General features: G+C 38.6%; 1 protein-coding gene across 4 annotated transcripts in view; it reads right to left on the reverse strand.

Moving 5' to 3' along the window:
- Positions 1-447: 447 nt before the first annotated feature.
- SCRN3 (secernin 3) overlaps positions 448-19,830 on the reverse strand; it is a 43,587-nt gene continuing 24,204 nt past the window's right edge. For all 4 annotated transcript variants that reach the window (XM_066233894.1, XM_066233892.1, XM_066233895.1 and 1 more), the window contains 3 exons: positions 8,855-9,017; positions 7,692-7,872; positions 448-3,627 (listed from right to left, as the gene is read on the reverse strand). In XM_066233894.1, the coding sequence (XP_066089991.1) occupies positions 3,457-3,627; positions 7,692-7,872; positions 8,855-9,017 (515 nt within the window). In that variant the 3' untranslated portion in view covers positions 448-3,456. The remainder of the gene's footprint in view (positions 3,628-7,691; positions 7,873-8,854; positions 9,018-19,830) is intronic.

The raw sequence follows: 19,830 nt of genomic DNA on the forward strand, positions 1-19,830 counted from the left end.
ATAAACAAGCAGAACAGAAACAGACTCACATACAGAGAACATTTTGATGACTGCCAGATGGGAGGGGGGTGGAGGGATGGGTGAAAGCAGCAAAGGGATTACGAAGTACAAACTGGTTGTTATAGAATAGTCGTGAGGAAGGGAAGTACAACATTGGGAACAGTCACTAATATTCTAATAACTATATATGATGTCAGATGGGTACAGGACTTATCAGGATGATCAGTCAGTAAGATATAATGTCTAATCACTGGGGTGTGCACCTGAAACTAATATAATATTGCATGTCAACTGTAAAAGAAAATATGATTTTAAAAAACAATGGTGAAAGTGCATTTAATAATGATACCATACCATCCAGCACTCATGTTCCTGTGTACAGTTTCCCAAATGAGTTGAAAACTTATGTCTATACAAAAAACATGCAGACAGGTATTTATAGCAGCTTTTTTTTATTAATTGCCAAGACATGGACACAACCAAGATGTCTTTCAGGAGTAGTTATCAGCAAGCTATCCAGACAATGGAATATTATTCAGCACTAAATGAAAGAAAAACCCATCAAGCCATGGAAAGACATGGAGAAAATTTAAATGCTTATTACTAAGTAAGATAAAGAGCCTGTTTGAAAAGGTTACATACTATGTGATTCTAACTATATGAAATTCTGGAAAGAGCAAAACTGGAGACAAAAAAAAAGATCCAATGGTTGCCAGGGGTTAGGGGGACAGAGGGATGAACAGGTGGAGCACAGAGGATATTTAGAGCAGTGAAGTAGCTCTGTAGGATCTGTAATTGTGAATACGAGTTATTATACATCTGTCTAAATCCATGGAAAGTACAATGAGTGAACCCTAATGTAAACAATGGGTTTGGCGTGACGATGACGTGTCAGTGCAGGTTCCCCAATCGTAACCCGTGTACCACGCTGGGGGGGATGTTGATAGTGAGGGGGGGGGACGGGGATACAGGAACTCTGTCCTTTAGTCTTAGTTTTGCTCTAAAACCTAAAACTGCTCTAAAAAACAAGGTTTTATTTTTTAAGTTTTAGGAGGGAAATTCATGATCATATTTACATTTTTGACAAATCACTCCGGCTGCAGTGATTCATGTGGACAGAGATAAAGTACAAATATGGTGTAGAAGAACAATTAACTGCAGTTCTCCAGGTGAGAAACGGTGCTAGGTTCTTGATTTCAGATGGTGTCAAAAGAGAAAATGAAAATGTTTTGGCCTTAGAGAAATAAGATTCAAGTATATGTCCCTGGATAAATCAATGAACTGCTTACCCTCATATATTAAAAAAGAGAGGGGGAGATGTTTGGGCGTTGGCCAAGGTTCTGCATGATTTAGGGAGGACATCACACATACGGCAAGCAGAAATTACCTGGGAACTTGAGACAAATATCTTTTCTTATTTTTTTGAATTTTTTGACTTTTTAGAGAGAGAGAGAGACATTGATTTGTTGTTCCACATATTTATGTGTTAATTGGTTGATTCTTGTATGTGCCCTGACTGGGGACTAACCCACAACCTTGCCATATTGGGACAAAGCTCTAACCACCTCAGCTACCTGGCCAAAGACTTTTTCTTTTTTTAATGGCAGCTCTGTATTAAACAAGAGCAAAATCAGGAAGAGTATGGTTTTTATGAGAAAACTTCTAAAAAATAATTTCCTGAGCACTTTTTAAATATAATGACCTACTACTTTAGTAATAATCCTAGTTGCAATGAAGTCACTAATAAATATGATTATATAATCAAATATCTAAAATGGACATTTCTAGAAACCAATAAACACAGTGTTGAGCTGGACTTTTTCTTTTGTTTATATTTTCAGCTTCAAGTCTTACTTGGTAATCTCAATGTAATTTAATATAGTTTGATAAACTTTGAGCAGACAATACATTACACATGAAAATGTTCTTAATGTTCATAATACACTAATTCTATTTCATTGTTACTATCTCCTTCCTTTTTCTGGTTTAAGTGAGTGAACAGAAGTAAAAATGAGACACCTGGCCTGTGGTTGCACAGTGGATAGAGCGTCGACCTGGAACACTAAGATCCCAGGCTCAAAACCCCTAAGTTGCCTGCTTGAACATGGGCTTCCCAGCTTGAGAGCTGGGTTGCTGGCTTGAGCATGGGATCATTGACACTGACATGATATTTGCTTGAGCGCAATGATATTTGCCAGAGCCCAAGGTCACTGACTTGATTTTAGGGTCACTAGCTCAGCTTGTCTCCTGCCCAGTCAAGGTGCGTATAAGAAGCAATCAATGAACAACTAAAGTGAAAGTGAAGCAACTATGAGTTGATGCTTCTCACTCTCTCCTCTCTTTCCCACCCACCCCCTTTTTTTTTTTTTACAGAGACAGAGAGAGAGTCAGAGAAAGGGATAGATAGGAACAGACAGACAGGAACAGAGAGAGATGAGAAGCATCAATCATCAGTTTTTTGTTGCAACACCTTAGTTGTTCATTGATTGCTTTCTCATATGTGCCTTGACTGGGGGGCTACAGCAGACCGAGTGGCCCCTTGCTCGAGCCAGTGACCTTGGGTCCACGATGGTGAGCTTTTTGCTCAAAGCTGATGAGCCCGCACTCAAACTGGCGAGCTCGGGGTCTCGAACCTGGGTCCTCCACATCCCAGTCTGACGCTCTATCCACTGCGCCACTGCCTGGTCAGGCTCTCCCTCCCTCTCTTTCTCTCACCCTTTCTCTCTCTCCCTCCCTCCCTCTCTTTCTTTCTCTCTTTCAAAAAAAAAAAAAAAAAAGAATTTGAGACACAGAGATGGTATCTCCTAAGATCTTGGTTCCCTATCCCATTTCCTAATCTCCCAGACAAGCTCTTCTGAAAATATTACATAAATAACCTGCTAAGAGGTATGGCCAAAAAATGCTAAATAATTAGCAGGTAAAGGCTCGCTGGTCATCCAAGTCTTGATAAAGAGCATGTCTGAGTTTAATAAAAGTATATTTGTAGAATTAATAACCTATATTAAGACAATGTGTATATCTGGAATACTTTGTTAGAGCTGGTTAATATTTGCTTAAAGCACAAAAAATCTCACTATGTGAGACATTTTCATTACTAGAGAAAAACTTTCTTGCAATTGGAAGGACAATACATAATTATAATAAATATAAACCCATGCATTATTTTAATGTTTCATGCTTTATGCAGAATTGAATATGTGTGATTTGTAAAAAGTTATTGTAGCTACAAACAAAATAACACAGGTCAGTACCTGATGTAACAACTGGCTATCCATAATATATTTATCTAATTCTAATGTTAATTTCTTAATATTTCAGCAATTATACACAGTTTTAATAGTCAAGCTATCACTTGAATGCTATTAAAACATAATCATATCTGCTCTCATTAGGTTTATATCATTTACCAAAGTGATTGATTCTGACTATAAAGTTTGCTAACCCTTTATATGATCATTAAGAACTAATATTTGACTTATAAATCTGAATTTCATCTTTTGCACACTGAGAAAAAAGATGAACAATTTTATCCACATCAAGATGCTTGTTTTGAAGTATGGATTCCATCTCTTTGAATAGTTCTTTCTCCAGTTTCCTCATGTTATCCAACATTGTTTTGGCTTTTTCCTGAACAATTAAAAAATAAAAATAATTAAACATCCTCCCCCACACAAGTTTAACCAAATTCCAATCAGTCTTACAGACAAGGTTTGTTCATTCTGGTCGGGTTCCCCTCCTCCTATTCTTCAGATGCAGAAGAATAAAATTCTTTTGGAAAATATAATCACCGCTCCAAGATAGAGTTAATGTATTAACCCCAAATTATTATTTTTACTATAAAATACAAGAAAATTATGTAGGATTAGTCTATAAGCAAGAAACCTAAAAGACAAATAACAGGACAGTTGAAAATCTGATATTAATTATGTGGAAATGCTGCTGAAAATTGAGGCTGAGAAGTATTATACATTTGAATCTCTAAAACAGTATTGTCAGATTAAACAAAGGAAAGATAACAGTAATGTTCAAGAGAATGAGCAACTAAAAGATAATAAAGTTAATAGAAAGTGAGCATAATTTAAAAAATATGAACCATAATAGGGCAGAACTCTACAAAACAAAGATTCTTAACTTCAATATGGACTTAAATATGAAATTGTATGTAATTTTTTTTCTGAAGAAATTGCATTTTCTTATCAGTATTGGAATAACTGGCCACTTCTTTAGAAAACAATGTTAGAATCCCTACTTTATACTATACACAAAAATGAATTCCAGATGAATTAAAGAACTAAATTTTTTCAAATACATACATACATACTGGAAGAAAATACAGAAGTTACAGTTGTCTTGAGGTGAGGCAGGCATTTTGAAGCATGAAATCAAGGTGCTTTACAGGAAAGGACCAGCAAGTATAATTTGAAATATAGCAAGGACTTACTATTCACATAGTTTGCCTCTTTGAAACAAAAAACAAAAACAAACAAGAGTCAATTGAAAATTAGGCTAAGGAAAAGAATAGGCAAGTCTTTTTTTTTTTTTTTCTGTATATTTCTGAAGTTGGAAATGGGGAGGCAGTCAGACAGACTCCCGCATGCGTCCTACAGGGATTCACCCGGCATGCCCACCAGGGGGCGATGCTCTGCCTATCTGGGGCATTGCTCTGTTGCAACCAGAGCCATTCTAGGGCCTGAGGCAGAGGCCACAGAGCCACCCCCAGCGCCCGGGGCCAACTTTGCTCCAATGGAGCCTTGGCTGCGGGAGGGGAAGAGAGAGACAGAGAGGAAGGAGAGAGGAGGGGTGGAGAAGCAGATGGGCACTTCTCCTGTGTGCCCTGGCCAGGAATCGAACCCGGGACTCCTGCACGCCAGGCCAATGCTCTACCACTGAGCCAACTGGCCAGGGCTAGGCAAGTCTTTTAAGGGGAAATATTAATGGCCAGTAAACATGAGAAAATTTTCAACCTCATTAGTAATCAAGAATTGTACATTAAAATTACAGGTAGAGGCCCTGGCCGGTTGGCTCAGTGGTAGAGCGCCGGCCTGGCGTGCAGGAGTCCCGTGTTCGATTCCCGGCCAGGGCACACAGGAGAAGCGCCCATCTGCTTCTCCACCCCTCCCCCCTCCTTCCTCTCTGTCTCTCTCTTCCCCTCCTGCAGCCGAGGCTCCATTGGAGCAAAAAATGGCCCGGGCGCTGGGGACAGCTCTGTGGCCTCTACCCCAGGCGCTAGAGTTGGCTCTGGTCGCGACAGAGCGACGCCCCGATGGGCAGAGCATCGCCCCCTGGTGGGCATGCCAGGTGGATCCCGGTCGGGCCCATGCGGGAGTCTGTCTGACTGCCTCCCCGTTTCCAGCTTCAGAAAAAAACAAAAAACAAACAAAAAAAACAAACAAACAAACAAAAAAACTACAGGTAGAATTGACTCTAAAACACAAATATAGTTATTTGCAGACCCAGAACTAAAATCCAACTCTGTCACTGCTACCCTCAAACTCTATTGTCTTTCCACTACTTGATGTTGTCAATCAATATTTCATGCCCATTAATAAAGCCTAAAACAGTATCAGCTTTTAAAATTTTATTTCAGTATTACTTAGAAAAATGTCAATCAGCAATTTAATTTAGTTTAACAAATATTTAATAAGCCTACAAAACTCACCTTCCAGTAATGAGGGGGAAGGGAAGCTGCTAACTCTAGAAAACTATCATAAGCAATCTTGGCAGTGGGGAGCCAGCTCAGGGAGGAGGAGTGGGGGAATATTCCTCCAGAGCAGACTCTCTTGAAATTTATCAGTAGGAACTGAAGCAAAGGCAAGAAAAAGCAGGGGCCCATCATATTCACAGCACTGTGCTAAGTCTGGAGATTAACCACACCCGGGGAGTGGATGACACCTCTGGCCCAGTGGAACGGACCCTAGTCAGCACATAGTGGGCTCCTAGAACAAAATGCTCAGCTCTCACTCTGTGCCATCAGGCCACAAAAAAGTGTTCATATTGTAGGTCAGAAGTGAAAACAAACTGGGCCCAGATAAAGCAAGAGTAGTGTCCAGAATACATAGCAAATAGAAGGTCTAGACAGAGTTCTCTTTTAAGCATAAGCAAGATGGTGTGGGGCAGGGTATGTCAACTATGCAAATATATACTATAGACAAAAGTAAATAATCGCCCACAGGAAAAAGCGTTTAATTCACTTAATGTAGACAGAATGTAAATGTATATACCGTGATGAAGTGAAAGGAATTATAGGCAATAAAAATGAGTTTGTAGAAACAGGTGAGAAAATACATAAAATGGCCAATCTTTTCTTTCATTGCAGGGAATCAGTTGATAGTTCTGTTAAAAGCCTTTAGTGAGCCCTTCCATTTCCTTCTAATCTTTTTTTTTTTATCTTTAAGAAAGAGAGGGTAGAGGATAGAGGTAGTATGGATATTATACAATTATTTGTCTACCCATCTATCTATCTGCCCCCCAAAATATATCTGCCTATTTTTGGAGATAACATTCTGGGTGATATGTTAATCTTCTATAATGCCTACATTGTTTAAAAAAGATTTTATTTATTGTTTTAGAGGAGAGAGAGAGAGAGAGAGAGAGAGAGAGAGAAAGGTGGGGGGAAGAGTGGGAAGCATTAACTTGTGGTTGCTTATTGTATGTGTTTTGATTGGGCAAGCCTGGGGTTTTGAACCAGCGATCTCAGCATTCCAGGTTGATGCTGTAGCCACTGTGTCACCACAGGTCAGGCTATAGTGCTTACATTTTAAAATAATAAGTATTTATCATTTTTTTAAACTTCAACTCATTATTATTATTTTAAGTCAAAGAGTTTCTTAAAGCACTTTCAATTAAAGTTAATCTGAGGCTATATGCTTAAGAACATTATGTACAAGACCAGGTTAACTACCCTCCAGGGGCTTTGTAATTTTTGGTATCAGATATATACTAAGCAAGCTACTTAAACTCTCCAAGTCTCACATTCCTTATCAATAAAATGGAGATAATAACAGTACCTCATAAAGAGGTTTGAAGATTGAATGAAATATTACATGTAATACTACCATGGTGCTTGGTATATAGTAAATACTCAATAACAAGTAGCTTGTATTTAATTTTAATTAATTTTTTTAGCCAAAGAGAGACAGACAGACAGACAGAAAGGGAGAGAGATAAGAAGCATCAATTTGTTGCAGCACTTTAGTTGTTCATTGATTGTTTTTCTCATATGTGCCTTGACTGGGGGGCTTCAGCTGAGCCAGTGACCCCTTGCTCAAGCCAACGACCTTGGGCTTCAAGCCAGTGACCTCTGGGAGCAAGCCAATGACCAAGGGGTCCTGTCTATGATCCTACGCTCAAGCCGGCGACCTCAGGGTTTCAAACCTGGGTCCTCAGTATCCCAGGTCTACGCTCTATTCACTGTGCCACCACCTGGCCAGGCAGTAGCTATTGATATTATAGTTGACATACTACATCTCTCTAAAAGACTTACAACATATTCTTAACTATTATTTTTAACCAAAAATAAAAAATAATAGAGCTCAAAAAAAAGAATACAGCTCCACCATAGTTTAAGCATCTAAACTATTTTTAAACTTATTTGTTTATAAAGGAGGGAAAGAAAACTAAAATTCAAAATATGGATTGGTTCACATTTTAAACTATCTCTAATGATAAAACAGAATAAAACTGAATCACACCTCCTTCCTCTCCAGCACTTCCAGTGCTTGTTGATGCTCTCGGTAGAGTGGGTGTCTTCTGTCAGGTTTCATCTCAACATGCAGCTTCTTTTCAACTGGATCTGCAGGTTCAAATGTTGGTGAACTGGTGTCCAGTAGTTGTGAAATTTTTGGCACAAATATGAAAGGTTTAAAAACAGATCTAAAAGAAAAAATCTTTTATTAACTTTTTTTCATGTGGAGTTATACAAATATTCAACATTATTCTAAATCTTGTAAGGTTCTCTCTAGTAGAAGATTCTATTCATTTGTTACACACTGTGTTCCCGTCATACTAGTTAAGGCCATTCCTGTCTTCCCTGGGGCAATGGGATCCCTTTAGGAGACAGGAATCCCCTTTAGGGCAGGGGACCACACTTTATTTAGCCTTGTATTCCCATAAACGTAACACAAGGCCTGCCATATAAACAGTGTCAAGCAAAATTACAGTTCATCATTTTCCACTGCAAACTCCACACTTGGAGGTTAAAAACAACTCTCAATGTTACAGATTGAGGATTAAGGTTCTGGATGAAAATAAGCAACAGTATTAATACAGGGTTCACAGGTTTCATTCCATTTTCTTGAAAATATCTTTAATAATATGAAAGATTACAACACTGAAAGATAGTGAATATAAAAGATCATTTCTAAATGTAATGTGCAGTTTTGTGAGAAATAGTAATGACTTAATCAAGAGAGTCTGTATAAATCCTACTATACTTGAACTATTGATATTTTAAGTTTTACATGGATAGATTTTCTAGATATGAGTGCATAAGCAACCATCTAAATCCAGCACAAAACATCATTTCCTCTTTTTATTAACTCTCACTAATCATAATGTAAGACTGAAATCTACATAAGAAAACCAAACTTTCTTTTCTTGCCAATGTTAAATATACTTGAGGAAACAGGATGTAGGGATGACTGCATACCTGAAACTATTAACATTTCTTCCAACAAAAATGAGAATAGTTATGGCAATTATGTACAATGGCAGACTAAACCTGAACAGAAAATGCATCCAAAAATTACTTTTGTATTTATGTAATAAAAATTTAACTTGACAAAATCATCAACAGACTAAAGACTCTACCTAACTCCTTGACCCTTTGCTGGTTTATAATATTTTGTGACTTTACCTCTCGGGATCAGGAGTCCCAGTAAAGAAATGAATGCAAGGAAGGCTGGAGTCTTGAGGTAAAATAGAAACCATGCTTGCAGTGGTCATGAATTCTCCCTCCATATTAATACCACTTGGTTTATCTCGAAGAATTTCTATCATTGTTTCAAATGTTACGTTTCCTATGGAAACAATTTTTAAAACCATCAAATATGCATAAATTTGCAGGTGGTATCCTGCAAATATAAACTGCTTTCTCTACTGATAATATATAATAACATGAGATATTGGTCTAGTTATAAATGAAAAGATTGACTATAAACAAACCTTGTACCATAACTGTCAGGTTAGATTCATTCTACTGTTGAAAGAATGATATATTTTTTTAAATATACAGTCTCAAAACCATTATAGCAGGTAAAAATCTATGTCACTGCCTAAAAAGGAATCAGGCTCTGGCAGGCTGGCTCAGTGGTAGAAGCATCTGCCTGGTGTGTGGATGTCCCGGGATCATTTCCTGGTCAGGGTACAAAGGAGAAGTGACTGTTTCTCCACCCCTCCCCCCTCTTTTTCTCTCTCTCTTCCCCTGACACAGCCATAGCTCAAATGGTTTGGGTGAGTTGGCCTTGGCGCTGAGAATGGCTCAGTGGCCTCCACCTCAGACACTAAGAAAAATGGCTCGGTTGCTGAGCAACAGAGCAACAGCGCCAGATGGGCAGAGCATGGCCCCTAGCGGGCTTTCCAGGTGGATCCTGGTAGGGGCGCAAATGGGAGTCTGTCTCTCTGCCTCCCTGCCTCTCACTAAAATAAAATAAAAAATAAAAACAAAAATAAAGAGAGATTCAATAATGCAAAATTACATTCAATCTCAATTGTCCTTACAAACTTTTTTTGTTGTATTTAGTAGCAATGAAGTGATGATATCAATATTATCTGAATCTATTCTGGGAACCAACTATTATGAAAATAGTGTGCTTAGATCTTCTTTTAAAATTAAAAAATTCTTTTTTTGGTAATAATTTCTTTGCCTGAAATTAATACTTTTATGTGAAAGTGTGAATTGTAGTCAGAGTAGGAATGAAAAAACATGTGAAAGCTATTATGGTTAATGGTATATGTGCATAACTATGCTAGACTATAGAGGTTTAAATGTCCATTGTTATGTGATTAAAATAGATGTATTATACTATTTTCTGCTTTCATATGTGAAGTTTGATATTTTAAGATTTTTTTCTAGAAAAATTAAAAATAGTCTATCTCTTTAGCAAACACAACATGTCCATGGTTACAGAAAACTTCAGAATTCTGTATTTGGAAGGCATCTCCACCAAAATATTTTAAGTCTATCATGTCTTCAGACAGCTCTGGTCCTTGTTATACATATCCACAGTCAAAGATGTAGTTCAGGATCTAGCTACATCATGATAAAATGAATAATCTTAACCCTACACAATCCAGTCCTCCAAAAGTAGCCAAAACACCTTTTCACATGTCATAATTCTCTTCTCTGAAATTTATGACTCTCAATTCCTCATAAATCAAATTAAAATTCCATCAAAACTTACTACTAAGGTTAACTGAAATGACTTTTTCCTCTCCATCTATAGGTATTCCTGATCTTTTGTCTATATTGGTCCTAGCTCTGTCATTAGATTATAAATTCTCTAAATACAAAACACAACTTTCCCTGTTTACTTCTCAGTAATTCAACATATATTTATTGAGTACCTATTTTTTTGTATTTTTCTGAATTTGGGAACAGGGAAGCAGTCAGACAGACTCCCGCATGCGTCCCACCAGGATCCACCTGGCATGCCCACCAGGGGGCGATGCTCTGCCCATCCGGGGCGTCGCTCTGTTGCAACCAGAGCCATTCTAGTGCCTGAGGCAGAGGCCACAGAGCCATCCTCAGTGCCTGGGCCAACTTTGCTCCAATGGAGCCTTGGCTGTGGGAGGGGAAGAGAGAGACAGAGAGGAAGGAGAGGGGGAGGGGTGGAGAAGCAGATGGGTGCTTCTCCTGTGTGCCCTGGCCGGGAATTGAACCCGGGACTCCTACATGCCAGGCCGATGCTCTACCACTGAGCCAACCGGCCAGGGCCTATTGAGTACCTTTTAATGCCAGAACTCTTCTAGACAATGAAAAGACAGATAAGCAGACAGACAGATACTAAAAGATATAAACATAGATTTGTAGATTTGCAAATATAAAGAACTGAAAGTCTCCTGATTCAATTTCAACTAAAGTAACAACAGTTAACAATTTAAAAAGAATCTTTCCTCAAGGATTTCAGAATAGGTTTAAAAGCTTTCCTTTGAATAAACACAAGAAATTATCATTACTAGAAAACTGGTACCAGAAAATAGGCACTTAAAGCAACACATTTAAAATCAAAATTTCATGGTAAATAGTGTAGGAAAAGGATGGAATCTTTAAATGAAACAAAAAATATTACAGCCTGACCTATAGTGGTGCGGTGGATAGGGTGTCAACCTGGAATGCTGAGGTCACTGGTTCAAAGCACTGGGCTCGCCCGGTCAAGGCACATACAGGAAGCAACTACTAAGAGTTGATGTTTCCCGCTCCTCCCCCTTTGTTTTCTCTCCTCTCTCTAAAAAAAAAAAAATCATTAAATAAAATCTTTAAAAATAATAAATGAGGAGTGACGTCACAGAAATGGCGCCGTGAGAAGCGCGTCCGACAGCTCTCCCCTAAATCACAACAAATTTATCAATTAGAAACAGAAAAATTTATCCTCGGAGCATTCCAGAGTTCCACACAAACGGAAAGCAAAAGGACTGTTATCACTTGAATCTGAGAGACGAGGGTGTGGAGGAAGCTACCGCAGCGACGCTCATTCAAGCCGCGAGGGAGTGCGCCTGCGGTGAGTCAGCCCATATACTTGGGAACCGCGAGCCGCTGCGAGCCCCCACGAGCCGCCGCCGTGAACCGCCACCGCGAGCAGCCGCGCGCGCCCGGTCCGGTTGAGCACCGCTGACGTTCCCAGCGGCCCGCACACTGCGAGTGGGGGTCGCCGGCCACCGGTGCCCGGAGCGCCCCATTCGCGCACGTGCCTTGGGCATTCCACGCGCCTAGGGCGCCCTGCTGGCCCGCACACCCAGGGTGCTCCATTATCCTGCGCCTGGTGCGGTCCAGCCGCCAGCGGCGGGGCGAGCGGGAGAGGCTTGGGAGATTCTCTCCGTGGGCGGGGCACCTCACCCAGCCATTCAAGCTAACAATCAAGCGTTGGGGGAGGGGCGCGCGCAGGCAGCCTAAAATACCTTCGGAAGCACAGCTGCGACCCAATCACTGAAATTAGCTTAACCCATAAAATCTGCGCACCCTCGGTTCTAATTGATAAGATCTCTCTCAGTTCAGCGATCCAAGACAAGAGGCGTGATATTTTTTAGTGCCTCTCGCTAAAGGGGCAGGGGCAACTTCTGATTGATAGAGCCTCCATATTCAGGGATAAACGCTAACAAGAAGGACTTGGCAGATAATAAGGTCTATACTACACTAGTCGTAAGCAGAGACTAGTGCCTCTTCTTCCCTGCAAAAACAGGCTACAAAGTGTGGAAAGCCTGGGTTGAGAGGTCCAACTAAATGATAGGCGCTGAACAGTCACCTTGACAACAATTGACTCCCACCCCCGCCTGATTACACTGGAGGCCCTGACTCTCAGAGCCTTTCCCAAAGCCTTGCACTGAGTGGGGATAGAGTGGGGATTTCCCAGCTCTTTGAGCCTCTTACTCCCCAGGCAGAAGCAGTTGCAGCCTTATAGCTGGATCACCAGGCTGCTAATTCAGAAAGGGGGGACTAGGAGAGAGAATCCAGGAAAGCAAACTCTCTCATCGTTGGACCCTGCAAACGCCAACAAGCCTTTACTTCCAGCAAGACTAAAGCCAATTATATGACATTGCCATAGAATCCCATCAACTGCAAATCCCTACCTAAGAGTGACACAGGGGCGGAGCCTGGGGTACAGAGTCACTGACTAGGAAGAGGGAGAGAAAAGAAAAAGGAAGAAGTTAACCTCTCAAAATCAAGAAAAACCCACAGACTTTACAACTTGATCCACTAATTTTTTGTTGTTGTTGTTGTTTGTTTCTTCTATCTTTTTGCCTTTATTTCCTCCACCTCGGTCCTTCTATTCTCTGCCCATCTTATGCTTCCCCTTTCTTGAACTACACTACCCATGAGTGTTGCATTTTATTTTTCTTCTTCATCCTCACCCTCCTTTAAGGTTATACTCCAAAACACTTAACTCTCACTCTCTCCTCTTTTTTTTTTTTTTTTGTCTTGCTTTATTTTGTATTTTTCTCCTCCTATTTTATTTCTTCCTTCGTTTTTCTCTTTTTCTTTTTTCCTTTCTATTCGTTTTTTCTTTTCTCATTTTACTTTCCTCCCATATAATCCTCAATCACGAACAAATTAGTTAATTTGGGACTCAAGGCTTTTTTTTGGCTTTATTTCTCTTTTTTGCTTTTGTTTTTATTTATTTTTTCTCTTGTTTGTTTATTTTTGTGGCATTTTGGGTCCTCCCAACCCAAGGTCTCCATTGTATTTAGTCTTCGCTCCACTTAATACAACAGATTTTTACTTATTATTTTTATTTTTTCTTCTTTATTATTCTTTTTTGGTCCTTTTTTCTGATTCCCTCTTATCCCTCTCATTATATCTCTTAGTTGACCATCACTTACAAGCAAATCATCTTATGCTTGTCTAAGATTTTCTTCCCTTTTTTTTTTTTTTTTTTTGCATTTAGTAGGTCCCTACTCCCTTTTTTTTGCCCCTTGAACTCTTCACCCGAAATCAGGCCCTCCATTATAGGCACGATATTTCCCTGAGGTGGGGAGAGGAGGGAAAGAGAAGAGAGAAAAAAAGGGGGAAATAATAAATTATTACTGTTTTTTTTTGTGGGGTGTTTTACCCTTTTTTTTTTTTTCTTTTTACTCTTTATTAATTCTAATTAGTGCTATCAATAAGACCACCCTCAGATGCCGATAAGAAAGAGGAAATCGAATATTATGGATACAAAAGAAAGAGAGGTAACACAAATAGATGTGGAAAAATCTATGGAGAAAAGACTTAACATATTGGAAGCCTTGGAGCTAAATGACAGAGAATTTAAAATAGAAATCTTAAAAATACTCAGAGATATACAAGAAAACACAGAAAGGCAATATAGGGAGATCAGAAAACTCAATGAACACAAAGAATATATTACCAAGGAAATTGAAACTATAAAAACAAATCAAACAAAAATGAAAAACTCAATTCACGAGCTGAAAAACGAGGTAACAAGCTTAGCTAACAGAACAGCCCAGATTGAAGATAGGATTAGTGAAATAGAAGACAAACAACTTGAGGCACAACAGAGAGAAGAAGAAAGAGACTCAAAAATAATAAAAAATGAGAAAGCCCTACAGGAATTGTCTGACTCCATCAGAAAGAATAACGTAAGAATAATAGGTATATCAGAGGGAGAAGAGAAAGAAAATGGAATGGAGAATATACTCAAACAAATAATAGACGAGAACTTCCCAAGCCTGTGGAAGGAACTAAAGCCTCAAATTCAAGAAGCAAACAGAACACCAAGTTTTCTTAACCCCAACAAACCCACTCCAAGGCACATCATAATAAAGATGACACAAACCAATGACAAAGAAAAAATTCTCAAGGCAGCCAGGGAAAAGAAGAGTACAACATATAAAGGAAGGCCTATTAGATTATCATCAGATTTCTCAGCAGAAACTCTACAAGCTAGAAGAGAGTGGACCCCAATATTTAAAGCCCTGAAAGAGAGGAACTTTCAGCCAAGAATACTATACCCATCAAAGCTATCCTTCAAGTATGAAGGAGATATAAAAACATTCACAAATACAGAAAAGATGAGAGAATTTATCAACAGAAAGCCCCCACTCCAGGAAATACTAAGGGGGGTTTTCCAACCAGATTCAAAGAACAAAAGAAAACAACACCACAAGTAACAGCTCCACCAAGAACACAATAAAACCAAACTTAAACTGTGACAACAAAGGAAAAAAAGGGGGGAGAGGATGGAGATTAACAGTAGCAAAGGATGATGAAGTGCAGAAATACTTATAAGATAGGGTACTACAATGAATATGGTAGGTACCTTTTTCATTACTTAATGGTAACCACCCTTAAAAAAACCACCACAAAAACACTTGACTTAAAAAAGGTAGCAACAGAGGAAAGAAGTATGGAACACAAACAAACAAAAACAAATGATAGAAAAACAAAAGAGAACAATCAAACTAGATACAAAACTAACAGAAAGCAATTTATAAAATGGCAGTAGGGAACCCACAAGTGTCAATAATTACACTAAATGTAAATGGATTAAACTCACCAATAAAAAGACACAGAGTAGCAGAATGGATTAAAAAAGAAAATCCAACTATATGCTGCCTACAAGAAACACATCTAAGCAACAAGGATAAAAACAAATTCAAAGTGAAAGGCTGGAAAACAATACTCCAAGCAAACAACACCCCAAAAAAAGCAGGCGTAGCAATACTCATATCTAATAATGCTGACTACAAGACAGAAAAAGTACTCAGAGACAAAAATGGTCATTTCATAATGATTAAGGGGAAGTTGAATCAAGAAGACATAACAATCCTTAATATATATGCACCAAACCAAGGAGCACCAAAATATATAACACAGCTACTTATTGACCTTAAAACAAAAACTAACAAAAATACAATCATACTTGGAGACCTCAATACACCGCTGACGGCTCTAGATCGGTCATCCAAACAGAGAATCAATAAAGATATAGTGGCCTTAAACGAAATACTAGAACACCTGGATATGATAGACATCTACAGGACACTTCATCCCAAAGCGACAGAGTATACATTTTTCTCTAGTGTACATGAAACATTCTCAAGAATTGACCATATGTTGGGCCACAAAGACAATATCAGCAAATTTAGAAAAATTGAAATTGTACCAAGCATATTTTCTGATCATAAAGCCTTGAAACTAGAATTCAACTGCAAAAAAGAGGGGGAAAAACCCACAAAAATGTGGAAACTAAACAACATACTTCTAAAAAATGAATGGGTCAAAGAAGAAATAAGCGCAGAAATCAAAAGATATATACAGACAAATGAAAATGAAAATACGACATATCAGAATCTCTGGGATGCAGCAAAAGCAGTAATAAGAGGAAAGTTCATATCACTTCAGGCCTATATGAACAAACAAGAGAGAGCCGAAGTAAACCACTTAACTTCACACCTTAAGGAACTAGAAAAAGAAGAACAAAGACAACCCAAAACCAGCCGAAGAAAGGAGATAATAAAAATCAGAGCAGAAATAAATGAAATAGAGAACAGAAAAACTATAGAAAAAATCAATAAAACAAGGAGCTGGTTCTTTGAAAAGATCAACAAAATTGACAAACCCTTGGCAAGACTCACCAAGGAAAAAAGACACAGGACTCAAATAAATAAAATCCAAAATGAAAGAGGAGAGATCACCACAGACATCATAGAAATACAAAGAATTATTGTAGAATACTATGAAAAATTATATGCCACCAAATACAACAATCTAGAAGAAATGGATAAATTCCTAGAACAATACAACCTTCCTAGACTGAGTCATGAAGAAGCAGAAAGCCTAAACAGACCAATCAGCAAGGAGGAAATAGAAAAAACTATTAAAAATCTCCCCAAAAATAAAAGTCCAGGCCCAGACGGTTATACTAGTGAATTCTATCAAACATTCAAAGAAGACTTGGTTCCTATTCTACTCAAAGTCTTCCAAAAAATTGAAGAAGAAGCAATACTTCCAAACACATTTTATGAGGCCAACATAACCCTCATACCAAAACCTGGCAAGGATGGCACAAAGAAAGAAAACTACAGACCAATATCTCTAATGAATACAGATGCTAAAATACTAAACAAAATACTGGCAAACCGAATACAACAACATATTAAAAAAATAATACATCATGATCAAGTGGGATTCATCCCAGAATCTCAAGGATGGTTCAACATACGCAAAACGGTTAACGTAATACACCATATCAACAAAACAAAGAACAAAAACCACATGATCTTATCAATAGATGCAGAAAAGGCTTTTGATAAAATACAACACAATTTTATGTTTAAGACTCTCAACAAAATGGGTATAGAAGGAAAATATCTCAACATGATAAAGGCCATATATGATAAACCATCAGCCAACATCCTATTAAACGGCATAAAACTGAGGACTTTCTACCTTAAATCAGGAACAAGACAGGGTTGTCCACTCTCTCCACTCTTATTCAACGTGGTGCTAGAAGTTCTGGCCAGAGCAATCAGACAAGACAAAGAAATAAAAGGCATCCATATCGGAAAAGAAGAAGTAAAGCTATCACTTTTTGCTGATGATATGATCCTATACATCGAAAACCCAAAGGACTCCACAAAAAGATTATTAGAAACAATAAACCGGCCCTGGCCGGTTGGCTCAGCGCTAGAGCGTTGGCCTGGCGTGCGGGGGACCCAGGTTCAATTCCCGGCCAGGGCACATAGGAGAAGCGCCCATTTGCTTCTCCACCCCCCCCCCCTTCCTCTCTGTCTCTCTCTTCCCCTCCCGCAGCCAAGGCTCCATTGGAGCAAAGATGGCCCGGGCGCTGGGGATGGCTCCTTGGCCTCTGCCCCAGGTGCTAGAGTGGCCCTGGTCGCGGCAGAGCGATGCCCCGGAGGGGCAGAGCATCGCCCCCTGGTGGGCAGAGCGTCGCCCCTGGTAGGCGTGCCGGGTGGATCCCTGTCGGGCGCATGCGGGAGTCTGTCTGACTGTCTCTCCCCGTTTCCAGCTTCAGAAAAATACAAAAAAAAAAAAGAAACAATAAACCAATACAGTAAGGTCGCAGGATACAAAATTAACATACAAAAGTCCATAGCCTTTCTATATGCCAACAATGAAATATTAGAAAACGAACTCAAAAAAATAATACCCTTCACGATTGCAACAAAAAAAATAAAATACCTAGGAATAAACATAACAAAGAACGTAAAGGACCTATATAATGAAAATTACAAAGCATTGTTAAGGGAAATCGAAAAAGATACAATGAGATGGAAAAATATTCCTTGTTCTTGGATAGGAAGAATAAATATAATCAAAATGGCCATATTACCCAAAGCAATATACAAATTTAATGCAATTCCCATCAAAATCCCTATGAGATTTTTTAAAGAAATGGAACAAAAAATCATCAGATTTATATGGAACTATAAAAAACCCCGAATAGCCAAAACAATCCTAAGGAAAAAGAATGACGCTGGGGGCATTACAATACCTGACTTTAAACTATATTATAGGGCCACGATAATCAAAACTGCATGGTATTGGCAAAAAAATAGACACTCAGACCAATGGAACAGAATAGAAAGCCCAGAAATAAAACCACATATATATGGTCAAATAATCTTTGATAAAGGGGCCAACAACACACAATGGAGAAAAGAAAGCCTCTTCAACAAATGGTGTTGGGAAAACTGGAAAGCCACATGCAAAAGAATGAAACTCGACTACAGCCTGTCCCCGTGTACTAAAATTAATTCAAAATGGATCAAAGACCTAAATATAAGACCTGAAACAATAAAGTACATAGAAGAAGACATTGGTACTAAAATCATGGACCTGGGTTTTAAAGAACATTTTATGAACTTGACTCCAATGGCAAGAGAAGTGAAGGCAAAGATAAATGAATGGGACTACATCAGAATTAAAAGTTTTTGCTCAGCAAGAGAAACTGATATCAAAATAAACAGACAGCCAACTATATGGGAACTGATATTTTCAAACGACAGCTCAGATAAGGGCCTAACATCCAAAATTTACAAAGAACTCATAAAACTCAACAACAAACAAACAAACAATCCAATAAAAAAATGGGAAGAGGACATGAACAGACACTTCTCCCAGGAAGAGATACAAATGGCCAACAGATATATGAAAAGATGCTCAGCTTCATTAGTTATTAGAGAAATGCAAATCAAAACTACAATGAGATACCACCTCACTCCTGTTAGATTAGCTATTATCAACAAGACGGGTAATAGCAAATGTTGGAGAGGCTGCGGAGAAAAAGGAACCCTCATTCACTGTTGGTGGGACTGTAAAGTAGTACAACCATTATGGAGGAAAGTATGGTGGTTCCTCAAAAAACTGCAAATAGAACTACCTTATGACCCAGCAATCCCTCTACTGGGTATATACCCCAAAACCTCAGAAACATTGATACGTGAAGACACATGTAGCCCCATGTTCATTGCAGCACTGTTCACAGTGGCCAAGACATGGAAACAACCAAAAAGCCCTTCAATAGAAGACTGGATAAAGAAGATGTGGCACATATACACTATGGAATACTACTCAGCCATAAGAAATGATGACATCAGATCATTTACAGCAAAATGGTGGGATCTTGATAACATTATAAGGAGTGAAATAAGTAAATCAGAAAAAAACAAGAACTACATGATTCCATACATTGGTGGAACATAAAAATGAGACTAAGAGACATGGACAAGAGTGTGGTGGTTACCAAGGGTGGGGGGGGAGGGAGGACATGGGAGGGAGGGAGGGAGAGAGTTAGGGGGAGGGGGAGGGGCACAGAGAACTAGATGGAGGGTGACGGAGGACAATCTGACTTTGGGCGAGGGGTTTGCAACATAATTTGATGAGAAAATAACCTAGACATGTTTTCTTTGAATATATGTACCCTGATTTATTAATGTCATCCCATTACCATTAATAAAAATTTATTAAAAAAAAAAAAGAATTTGACACTAAACAATAAACATAACATTTCCTTGAAAAAAAAATAATAATAAATGAAACAAAAATACTACAAAATAAATTTACGTTTATAGTTAACAAAATTTAGGTTAAAATTTTATGTTAATTCATAGAACAAAGAAAGAAACAACTGTAACTCTTCCAACAAAATATAA

The sequence above is a fragment of the Saccopteryx bilineata genome, chromosome 5, assembly GCF_036850765.1.
Source record: "Saccopteryx bilineata isolate mSacBil1 chromosome 5, mSacBil1_pri_phased_curated, whole genome shotgun sequence".
NCBI lineage: Eukaryota > Metazoa > Chordata > Mammalia > Chiroptera > Emballonuridae > Saccopteryx > Saccopteryx bilineata.